The sequence below is a fragment of the Eschrichtius robustus genome, chromosome 3 (assembly GCF_028021215.1).
Source record: "Eschrichtius robustus isolate mEscRob2 chromosome 3, mEscRob2.pri, whole genome shotgun sequence".
Classification (NCBI taxonomy): Eukaryota; Metazoa; Chordata; class Mammalia; order Artiodactyla; family Eschrichtiidae; genus Eschrichtius; species Eschrichtius robustus.
In genome coordinates this window covers 162,217,321-162,230,447 of record NC_090826.1, presented here as the reverse complement: position 1 = coordinate 162,230,447, position 13,127 = coordinate 162,217,321, and the positions used below count along the sequence as shown (strand labels likewise).

The 13,127-nt window shown below is 36.2% G+C and overlaps 1 protein-coding gene across 1 annotated transcript in view; it reads right to left on the bottom strand.

Moving 5' to 3' along the window:
* Nucleotides 1-13,127, bottom strand: part of CATSPERE (catsper channel auxiliary subunit epsilon) — a 271,733-nt gene that overhangs the window by 166,630 nt on the left and 91,976 nt on the right. Inside the window, exon 8 of the mRNA XM_068538508.1 lies at nt 12,899-13,005. Coding sequence (XP_068394609.1) covers nt 12,899-13,005 — 107 coding nt within the window. The remainder of the gene's footprint in view (nt 1-12,898; nt 13,006-13,127) is intronic.

The window sequence follows — 13,127 nt, the reverse complement described above, 5'->3', positions numbered from 1 at the left end:
AATACCTGAATAGACAACGAATCATCCCAAATTCAGGAGGTGGACTTTGGGAGCAGGATATATTAATTTTTCCCCTTTTCCTTTTTTTTGTGAGTGTATATGTATATGCTTCTGGGTGAGATTTTGTCTGTATAGCTTTGCTTTACAATAGCTTTATTTTACTTCACTATATTATAGCCTCTTTCTTTCTTTCTTTCTATTTTTTCTCCCTTTTACTCTGAGCCGTGTGGACGAAAGGCTCTTGGTGCTCCAGCCAGGCATCAGGGCCGTGCCTCTGAGGTGGGAGAGCCAACTTCAGGACACTGGTCCACAAGAGACCTCCAAGCTCCACGTAATACCAAACGGCAAAAATCTCTCAGAGATCTCCATCTCAACATCAAGACCCAGCATCACTCAATGACCAGCAAGCTACAGTGCTGAACACCCTATGCCAAACAACTAGCAAGACAGGAACACAGCCCCATCCATTAGCAGAGAGGCTGCCTAAAATCATAATAAGGCCACAGACACCTCAAAATACACCACCAGACGTGGACGTGCCCACCAGAAAGACAAGATCCAGCCTCATCCACCAGAGCTCAGGCACTAGTTCCCTCCACCAGGAAGCCTACACAACCCACTGAACCAACCTTAGCCACTGGGGACAGATACCAAAAACAACGGGAACTACAAACCTGCAGTCTGTGAAAAGGAGACCCCAAACACAGTAAGATAAGCAAAATGAGACGACAGAAAAACACACAGCAGATGAAGGAGCAGGGTCAAAACACACCAGACTTAACAAATGAAGAGGAAATAGGTAGTCTACCTGAAAAAGAATTCAGAATAATGATAGTAAGGATGATCCAAAATCTGGGAAATAGAATAGACAAAATGCAAGAAACATTTAACAAGGACGTAGAAGAACTAAAGAGGAACCAAGCAATGATGAAAAACACAATAAATGAAATTAAAAATACTCTAGATGGGATCAATAGCAGAATAACTGAGGCAGAAGAAAGGATAAGTGACCTGGAAGATAAAATGGTGGAAATAACTACTACAGAGCAGGATAAAGAAAAAAGAATGAAAAGAACTGAGGACAGTCTCAGAGACGTCTGGGACAACATTAAACACACCAACATTCGAATTATAGGGGTCCCAGAAGAAGAAGAGAAAAAGAAAGGGACTGAGAAAATATTTGAAGAGATTATAGTTGAAAACTTCCCTAATATGGGAAAGGAAATAGTTAATCAAGTCCTGGAAGCACAGAGAGTCCCATACAGGATAAACCCAAGGAGAAACACGCCAAGACACATATTAATCAAACTGTCAAAAATTAAATATAAGGAAAACATATTAAAGGGAGCAAGGGAAAAACAACAAATAACACACAAGGGAATCCCCATAAGGTTAACATCTGATCTTTCAGCAGAAACTCTGCAAGCCAGAAGGGAGTGGCAGGATATACTTAAGGTGATGAAGGAGAAAAACCTACAACCAAGATTACTCTACCCAGCAAGGATCTCATTCAGATTCGATGGAGAAATTAAAACCTTTACAGACAAGCAAAAGCTGAGAGAGTTCAGCACCACCAAACCAGCTTTACAACAAATGCTAAAGGAACTTCTCTAGGCAAGAAACACAAGAGAAGGAAAACACCTACAATAACAAACCCAAAACATTTAAGAAAATGGGAATAGGAACATACATATCGATAATTACCTTGAATGTAAATGGATTAAATGCTCCCACCAAAAGACACAGGCTGGCTGAATGGATACAAAAGCAAGACCCATATATATGCTGTCTACAAGAGACCCACTTCAGACCTAGAGACACATACAGACTGAAAGTGAGGGGATGGAAAAAGATATTCCATGCAAATGGAAATCAAAAGAAAGCTGGAGTAGCAATTCTCATATCAGACAAAATAGACTTTAAAATAAAGACTATTACAAGAGACAAAGAAGGACACTATATAATGATCAAGGGATCGATCCAAGAGGAAGCTATAACAATTGTAAATATTTATGCACCCAACATAGGAGCACCTCAATACATAAGGCAAATACTAACAGCCATAAAAGGGGAAATCGACAGCAACACAATCATAGTAGGGGACTTTAACACCCCACTTTCACCAATGGACAGATCATCCAAAATGAAAATAAATAAGGAAACACAAGCTTTAAATGATACATTAAACAAGATGGACTTCATTGATATTTATAGGACATTCCACCCCAAAACAACAGAATACACATTTTTCTCAAGTGCTCATGGAACATTCTCCAGGATAGATCATATCTTGGGTCACAAATCAAGCCTTGGTAAATTTAAGAACATTGAAATCGTATCAAGTATCTTTTCCGACCACAACGCTATGAGACTAGATATCAATTACAGGAAAAGATCTGTAAAAAATACAAACACATGGAGGCTACACAATACACTACTTAATAACGAAGTGATCACTGAAGAAATCAAAGGGGAAATAAAAAAATACCTAGAAACAAATGACAATGGAGATACGACGACCCAAAACCTATGGGACGCAGCAAAAGCAGTGCTAAGAGGGAAGTTTATAGCAATACAAGCCTACCTCAAGAAACAGGAAACATCTCGAATAAACAACCTAACCTTGCACCTAAAGCAATTAGAGAAAGAAGAACAAAAAAACCCCAAAGCCAGCAGAAGGAAAGAAATTATAAAGATCAGGTCAGAAATAAATGAAAAAGAAATGAAGGAAACAATAGCAAAAATCAATGAAACTAAAAGCTGGTTCTTTGAGAAGATAAACAAAATTGATAAACCATTAGCCAGACTCATCAAGAGAAAAAGGGAGAAGACTCAGATCAATAGAATTAGAAATGAAAAAGGAGAAGTAACCACTGACACTGCAGAAATACAAAAGATCATGAGAGATTACTACAAGCAACTCTATGCCAATAAAATGGACAACCTGGAAGAAATGGACAGATTCTTAGAAATGCACAAACTGCCGAGACTGAAGCAGGAAGAAATAGAAAATATGAACAGACCAATCACAAGCACTGAAATTGAAACTGTGATTAAAAACCTTCCAACAAACAAAAGCCCAGGACCAGATGGCTTCACAGGTGAATTCTATCAAACATTTAGAGACGAGCTAACACCTATCCTTCTCAAACTCTTCCAAAATATTGCAGAGGGAGGAACACTCCCAAACTCATTCTACGAGGCCACCATCACCCTGATACCAAAACCAGACAAAGATGTCACAAAGAAAGAAAACTACAGGCCAATATCACTGATGAACATAGATGCAAAAATCCTCAACAAAATACTAGCAAACAGAATCCAACAGCACATTAAAAGGACCATGTACCATGATCAAGTGGGGTTTATCCCCGGAATGCAAGGATTCTTCAATATACACAAATCAATCAACGTGATACATCATATTAACAAACTGAAGGAGAAAAACCATATGATCATCTCAATAGATGCAGAGAAAGCTTTCGACAAAATTCAACACCCATTTATGATAAAAGCCCTGCAGAAAGTAGGCATAGAGGGAACTTTCCTCAACATAATAAAGGCCATATATGACAAACCCACAGCCAACATTGTCCTCAATGGTGAAAAACTGAAACCATTTCCACTAAGATCAGGAACAAGACAAGGTTGCCCACTCTCACCACTATTATTCAACATAGTTTTGGAAGTGTTAGCCACAGCAATCAGAGAAGACAAAGAAATAAAAGGAATCCAAATCGGAAAAGAAGAAGTAAAGCTGTCACTATTTGCAGATGACATGATACTATACATAGAGAATCCTAAAGATGCTACCAGAAAACTCCTAGAGCTAATCAATGAATTTGGTAAAGTAGCAGGATACAAAATAAATGCACAGAAATCTCTTGCATTTCTATACACTAATGACGAAAAATCTGAAAGTGAAATTAAGAAAACACCCCCATTTACCATTGCAACAAAAAGAATAAAATATCTAGGAATAAACCTACCTAAGGAGACAAAAGACCTGTATGCAGAAAATTATAAGACACTGATGAAAGAAATTAAAGATGATACAAATAGATGGAGAGATATACCATGTTCCTGGATTGGAAGAATCAACATTGTGAAAATGACTCTACTACCCAAAGCAATCTACAGATTCAATGCAATCCCTATCAAACTACCACTGGCATTTTTCACAGAACTAGAACAAAAAATTTCACAATTTGTATGGAAACACAAAAGACCCCGAATAGCCAAAGCAATCTTGAGAACGAAAAATGGAGCTGGGGGAATCAGGCTCCCTGACTTCAGACTATATTACAAAGCTTCAGTAATCAAGACAGTTTGGTACTGGCACAAAAACAGATATATAGATCAATGGAACAAGATAGAAAGCCCAGAGATAAACCCACACACATATGGTCACCTTATCTTTGATAAAGGAGGGAAGCATATACAGTGGAGAAAAGACAGCCTCTTCAATAAGTGGTGCTGGGAAAATTGGACAGGTACATGTAAAAGTATGAAATTAGAACACTCCCTGACACCATGCACAAAAATAAACTCAAAATGGATTAAAGACCTAAGTGTAAGGGCAGACACTATCAAACTCTTAGAGGAAAACATAGGCAGAACACTCTATGACATACATCACAGCAAGATTCTTTTTGACCCAGCTCCCAGAGAAATGGAAATAAGAACACAAATAAACAAATGGGACCTCATGAAACTTAAAAGCTTTTGCACAGCAAAGGAAACCATAAACAAGACCAAAAGACAACCATCAAAATGGGAGAAAATATTTGCAAATGAAGCAACTGACAAAGGATTAATCTCCAAGATTTACAAGCAGCTCATGCAGCTCAATAACAAAAAAACCAACAACCCAATCCAAAAATGGGCAGAAGACCCAAATAGACATTTCTCCAAAGAAGATATACAGATGGGCTACAGACACATGAAAGAATGCTCAACATCATTAATCATTAGAGAAATGCAAATCAAAACTACAATGAGATATCATCTCACACCAGTCAGAATGGCCATCATCAAAAAATCTAGAAACAATAAATGCTGGAGAGGGTGTGGAGGAAAGGGAACACTCTTGCACTGTTGGTGGGAATGTAAATTGATACAGCCACTATGGAGAACAGTATGGAGGTTCCTTAAAAAACTACAAATAGAACTACCATACGACCCAGCAATCCCACTACTGGGCATATACCCTGAGAAAACCATAGGTCAAAAAGAGTCATGTACCAAAATGTTCACTGCAGCTCTATTTACAATAGCCAGGACATGGAAGCAACCTAAATGTCCATCGACAGATGAATGGATAAAGCAGATGTGGCACATATATACAATGGAATATTACTCAGCCATAAAAAGAAATGAAATGGAGGTATTTGTAAGGAGGTGGATGGAGTTAGAGTCTGTCATACAGAGTGAAGTAAGTCAGAAAGAGAAAAACAAATACAGTATGCTAACACATATATACGGAATCTAAGGGAAAAAAAAAAAAAGGCCATGAAGAACCTAGTGGCAAGACGGGAATAAAGACACAGACCTACTAGAGAATGGACTTGAGGATATGGGGAGGGGGTGGGGTGAGATGTGACAGGGTAAGAGAGTGTCATGGACATATATACACTACCAAATGTAAAATAGATAACTAGTGGGAAGCAGCCGCATAGCACAGGGAGATCAGCTCGGTGCTTTGTGACCACCTAGAGGGGTGGGATGGGGAGGGTGGGAGGGAGGGAGATGCAAGAAGGAAGAGAAATGGGAACATATTGTATATGTATAACTGATTCACTTTGTTATAAAGCAGAAGCTAACACACCATTGTAAGGCAATTATACTTCAATAAAGATGTTTAAAATAAATAAATAAATAAATAAAAATAAAATATACACTCTGCAGCAATCTCCCTCCAAAATATTTTAAACGAGTCTATATTTTTCAACTTACTTGTTTTACCAATTTACACTCCCAATATTTCCCTATGTTCTCCTCAAACCTAATCTCCTTCTCCACCTTCTTCTTCACTTCCTCCTCTCTTCTCCAGAAATCTTCTTCCTTCCCTTCCTCCTCCTGCTCACTCTGTTACATTTTTCTTCTTATTACCCTTCTTCCTTTGGTCATATCACATTTGTTGGGATTATAAATACAATGTGGGAGAACAAGTAAAAATAAGCATGCTTTTATTTTTCATGATGTAATGAGAATAATTCATGTTTCATCAATTAACTTAGTCTCTGATATGTATATTTGTTTTAAGTTAAGCAAATTTTCTCCTAATTCCAACTTATTAACCATTTATAAAGTCAAAAATGCATGTTAGATTTTATCAAAAACTCTTTTCATACCTATTGTAAACAATTATGTCATTTTTTCCCTTTAATCTATTACTATAGTAAATTACATTAATTTCCTAATTTTGAAACATCTTTGCATATGTAACCACATTCTAGAATTTTTAAAGTCATGTTTAAAAATAAAGTGGTTTTGATTTTCATATAGTAACAATGCATCTATATTTAAAAAAATTAACATATTCTTGAGCTCTGTCTGCCCAATTTTTTATATTTGAACTAGGCTAGCCTTACATAATGAATTGAAAAGATTTCCATATTCTTAAACATATGTTATTTAGTTTGAATAATATAGAGATTGTTATTTTATGCCAATAGCCTTAGGAGAATTTGCTCACAAAACCATCTGGGCTTGATGGCTTGAAGAAGGAGATTAATTTTATTACCATTTCAATTTTATATATCTTTAAAAGATAAGAACTTTCTAAAAAACAAGTGACATCACAGTCATCACATAATATTTTAACAGTAGTTCCTGAATATCTAAATATTCAGACAGTATTTAAGTTAAATATCTTCTAATTTATAGGTTCCTCCACCCTCTCTCTCTCTTTTTGTTTTTCTTTGTAATTTAGTTTTTGAAGGAATGAGTTTACTGGGCAATATTTTAAAATATAAAACAACCAGGTTGGTCATGTGCATGCCCAAGACTGTGCCTTTTGAGGGACGATCTCAGAGTCTTCATATTGTGGGGGAAATAAACTTCACTAAAATAGTCCAGTCAATCACTAAACAAATAAACAAGGAAACAAAAAATAATAATCCACTAGAGGTACTAAACAGTAGATTTGAAATGTCAGAAGAAAGAACTACTGAACTTGTAGGATGATTGAGATTATGCGATCCAAAGGAGAGAGAGAGGGAAAAAAAGTAAAGAAAAATGTATAGAACCTCAGAGAAATGTGTGACTTCATTAACTGCATCAACATATATGTAGCTGGAGTGTCAGAAGAAAAGGAGAGAAAAAAAGGAGGGAAAAATTTGAACAATAGCTGAAAACTTCCCAAATTTGATGAAAATCATTAATCTATACATCTAAGAAGCTCAACAAACTCCAGGTAGGATCAATACAAAGAGATCCACACACTTAACATATCATAGCAAAAATGTTGAAAGCTAAAGCAAAGGAAAATCTCAAAAGCAGCAGGAGAAAATCAATACATTACAAAGAAGGCACACCCCCTCACCCAACACACACACACACACCCCAAATTAAAAGCTGACTTCTTATAAGAAATAATGGAGGGCAGAGGCAGTGGGATCACATATTTAAAGTGTGGAGAGAAAAAAAGTCAACAGAAAAAAATAAGTCTACTTCATTTTTCAAAAATGAAGTAGAAAGTAAGACTTTTCCAGATACACAAAAAGAAAAGAACTTGTCATAGAAAGTCTGTGTTATAAGAAATACTAAAGGAAGGTCTTCAGGTTGAAAGCAAGACACAGCACACAGTAATTCAAATCCACATTAAAAAAAAAACACAAAAAACAATGGTAAAGGTAATTATACAATTATAAAAGAGTATAAACGGGGCTTCCCTGGTGGCGCAGTGGCTAAGAATCTGCCTGCCAATGCAGGAGACATAGGTTCGAGCCCTGGTCTGGGAAGATCCCACATGCCCTGGAGCAAGTAAGCCTGTGCACCATAACTACTGAGCCTGCGCTCTAGAGACCACGAGCCACAACTATTGAGCCCGCGCACCACAACTACTGAAGCCCATGCACCTAGAGCCTGTGCTCTGCAACAAGAAGCCACCATGATGAGAAGCCTGCACACTGCAACAGAGTAGCCCCCGCTCGCCACAACTAGAGAAAGCCCATTCACCTAGAGCCTGTGCTCTGCAACAAGAAGCCACCATGATGAGAAGCCTGCACACTGCAACAGAGTAGCCCCCGCTCGCCACAACTAGAGAAAGCCCATTCACCTAGAGCCTGTGCTCTGCAACAAGAAGCCACCATGATGAGAAGCCTGCACACTGCAACAGAGTAGCCCCCGCTCGCCACAACTAGAGAAAGCCCATGCGCAGCAATGAAGACCCAACACAGCCAAAAAAAAAAAAGACTATAAATGTATGTTTTTCCGTTTTTCTCTTAACTGATTTTAAAAGCAATTTTATAAAGCAACGTGTTTAATTGTATTGTTGGGCCTATAATATAAAAATGTAATATATTTGCTAATAACAACATTATAGAGAGGGATGGGAACACAGCTATATTGGAGAAAGGAAATGACAACAGATGATAACTCAAATCCACAGGAACAAATGAAGAGAACCAGATATGGTAAATAAGGAAGTTAATACAAGTGCTATACATGTATACTGGCTCTCCTTTCTTCCCTCAGGTTCTTTAAAAGATATAAAATTACTCAAGCTAATAGTTATAACAATGTGTCATTGGGTTTATAGCATATATAGATATAATAATACGCATAACAATAGTAGCAAACAAGGCCAGTTGGGGTAGGAAATAGGAATGCTTTCCTATATCTCACTGGAATTAAGTTAGCATAAATCTGAATTAGATTCTGATAATATGTATGTATGTGTATATATATATATATATATATATATATATATATATATATAATATGGCCTGCCCTAGATAAAAAACTAAGAAAATATTTCAAACAATATAGTGAAAAAAATTAATGTAATTAAATTGTTACACACTGAAAATACTCAATACTAAAGAAAACAGTAAAGGAGGAATAGATGAAAAAAAAGACATAAGAAATATATTAAATGAAAAGAAAATGACAGACATAAATCCAACTATGTCAGTAATAACCTTAAATGTGAAGGGACTAAGCAGACCAGTGAAATGGCAGAGACTAGGTAACAAAAGAAGATCCAACTATATGCTGCCTATAGGAGATGCATTTTAGATTCTAAAATACAAATAGGTTGGGAAAAAAAGTATTGGAAAAATATATCATGCAAAGGAGTGGCTATACTAATATCAGACAAAATAGATTTTAAAACAAAATTAAAAGTTCCAAAAATAAAGAGGGATATTTTATAATGTTGAATGGTCTGTCCATCAGGGAAATATAATGATTATAAATGTATTCATCTGACAAGAGAGACATAAAATACGTGACGCAAAACCTGACAGAAAAAAGGGAGAAAGAAATGATTCAACAATAATAGTTGTAGACTTTGATATACCACTTTCAATAATGGGTAAAACAACAAGCAGAAGATCAACAAGGAAATAGAAGACCTGAACAACACTATAAGCTGGCTAGACCTAACAGACATCTATAGAATGCTCCACCCAACAACAGCAAACTACAAATTCTTCATAAGTGTACATGGAAAGTTCTCCAGGACAGACCATATGTAAGGCCATAAAATAAACCTCAATATATTTAAAAGGATTGAAATCATATAAAGTATTTTCTCTGACCACAAAGAAGTGAAATTAGATACCATATGACCCAGGAATTTCACTCTTAGGTATATATGCAAGAGAAATGAAAAATGTCCACACAAAACTTGTATATAAATGTTCATAGCAGCACTATTCATAATAGCCCCAAAGCAGAAGCAACCGAAATGTTCAGAAACTAAAGAATGAATAAATGAAATGTTGGTATACCCATATAATGGAATATTACTTGGCAATAAACAGAAATGAAATACATTTGGCCTTTGCACAATGCAGGGGTCAGGATGCTGCCTCCCCTACCACCCACCTCTGCCAACAGTCAAAAGTCTGTGTATAACTTTACAGTTGGCTCTCCATACACTTAGTTCCACATCCGTGGATTCAACCAACTGTAGATTGTGTAGTACTGTAGTACATATGTATTGAAAAAAAAGATCTGTGTATAAGTGGACCTGTGCAGTTTAAACCCTTGTTGTTCAAGGGTCAACTGTACTGATCTATGCTACAACATGGATGAACCTTAAAAACATTATGCTAACAGAAAGAAGCCAGTCACAAAAGAACATATATTGTATGATCCTCTTGATATGAAACAATCCAGAATAAGCAAACCACAGAGACAGAAAATAGATTAGCAGTGTTAAGGGCTGGGTGAGGAGGGAATGGGGTTTGTTTTTGGGTTGATAAAGATGTTCTAGAATTAGATAGTGGTTGCACAACTCTGTGAATATCCTAAAAAATCATTGAATTGTACACTTTAAAAGGGTGAATTGTGTAGTATATGAATTATATCTCAACAAAGCTGTTAAAAATAGAGAAGAAACAAATGGTACCAATAACCTTCCTACCTGCCTGCTAAATGAGACAAGGCCTTTGGCTTGGTTTTATAGCAACTGCTTCTCCTCCCTACCTAACACCCAAAGTTTTATAAGATCAGCAGGAATTTCAGCTCCAGATTAATATTTTATCTCTCTAAATGGCACCCTCTACTTTAACCACGAATTGAACTTCTTTGCATCTCCTAGAATGCATCTGCTTTCTTAGGTCTCTGTTTGAAGGCCCTCTTATGTGTTGCCCTGCTCTTTGAAAGCCTCCTCCAACTGGCTCACTTTTATTTCTTTTCAATAATGCAGATGTCACCTCTTTAGGAATGTCCTCCCTGAGGCTTAGTTAGTGCACCCTCGAAGCCTTAGTTGCTGTACCATCTATATACTTCACTTCACCCTGGGCTCACTTCTATCATAGCATCTATTTGTTTACTTGTCTCCCCCACTAAACTATAAGGTCCATGACTGCAAGTATTGTATCTTTTAGTTATAAGCACCTTGCCCTGTGCCTAGGTGCTCAATAGATTAAGAAAGCCTGTCTAGCCGCATGTAAATCAATGAAGTTAAAACAAATCCTCACACCATATATAAAAATAAACTCAAAATGGCTTGAAGACTTAAATATAAGACATGACACCATAAAACTCTTAGATGAGAACATAGGCAAATCATTCTCTGACATAAATTGTACCAATGTTTTCTTAGGTTAGTTTCCCAAGGTAATAGAAATAAAAGCAAAAATAAACAAATGGGACCTAATCAAACTTACAAGCTTTTGTATAGTAAAGGAAACCATAAACAAAACGAAAAGACAACTTAGAGACTGGGAGAAAATATTTGCAAATGATGTGACTTACAAGGGATCAATGTGCAAAATATACAAACAGCTCATATAACTCAATATCAAAAAAAACCCAATTGAAAAATGGTAAGAAGATCTAAATAAACATTTCTCCAAGGAAGACATACAGATGGCCAACAGGCCCATGAAAAGATGCTCATCATCACTAATTATTAGAGAAATGCAAATCAAAACTATAATGAGGTACACCTCACACCAGTCAGAATGGCCATCGTTAAAAAGTCTACAAATAATAAATGCTGGAGAGGGTGTGGAGAAGAGGGAACCTTCCTGCACTGTTGGTGGGAATGTAAATTGGTGCAGCCACTATGGAAAACAGTATGGAGGTTCCTCAAAAAACTAAAAATAGAGTTGCCATGTGACACTGCAATCCCACTCCTGGGCATATATCTGGACAAAACTATAATTTGAAAATATTCACGCACCCCAATGTTCATTGCAGCACTATTTATAATAGCCAAGACACGGAAACAACCTAAGTGTCCACTGACAGGTGAATGGATAAGAAGAGGTGGTATTTATAAACAATGAAATATTACGCAGCCATAAAAAAGAATGAAAGAATGCCATTTGCAGCTACATGGATGGACCTAGAGATTATCATACTAAGTGAAGGAAATCAGAAAGAGAAAGACAAATACCATATGATATCACTTATATGTGGAATCTAAAATATGACACAAATGAACTTATCTACAAAACAGAAACAGACTCACAGACATAGAGAACAGACTTGTGGTTGCCAAGGGAGAGGGGGAGTGGGGGAGGGATGGATTGGGAGATTGGGATTAGCATATACAAACTATTATATATATGATGGATAAAAAACAAGGTCCTGCTGTGTAGCACAGGGAACTATATTCAATATCCTGTGATAAACCATAATGGAAAAGGATATGAAAAAGAATGTATATATGTATATGTATAACCGAATCACTTTGCTATACGTAGAAATTAGCACATTGTAAATCAACTATACTTCAATAAAATAAATTTTAAAAAAATGTTTGTCTAAACCCCATGATCACCTACTAACTTTAACAGTAACAGATTTTACTTCTCAGGGGTGTGTGCGTGTATGTGTGAGCACGCGTACGCCCGTGCACTGATGATGGTAATGATCGTGATATCAGTCATATCACTGTGGCTCACTTTAAAGAACCAGCAGGAAACATTTTGAGATATTGCTAGGATTTGCCACCATCCTGAATGAGACTCTTGCATTGACCTTTAGCTATTAATACAAATTGTGAAACTATTGGAGTGTGACTGGTATTTTCTGAGTTGGTAACTAGTTCTGATTATCACAATTTTAATGTGTTCAAAGAAGCTCCTTGGAAATTACATATAAGATATTTCAGGAAATTCCACTAGGGTTTTTAAATTTCTTGAAGTTTCTGATAATTATTTTACTTAATTTTAAACATAAATTTTATATCTGAAATTTAAAAATTAAATACCCATTCTTCATTTTTCTATGTGGAAAATAAACTTTTCTCCTCAGAATGGTATATATGGCAGGCTTCTGTCCCAAAGTGGCCAACTGTTTGCTAAGTATTATGGAATTCTGTAAGAAAAAAAAAAAATTCCTCTTTTTAATATTTTCAGAGCCAAAATTAATCCGAAATTACATCATGATATACTGAATTTATTATTTTAGTTAAGACATTGTTTATATTTATAAATTTA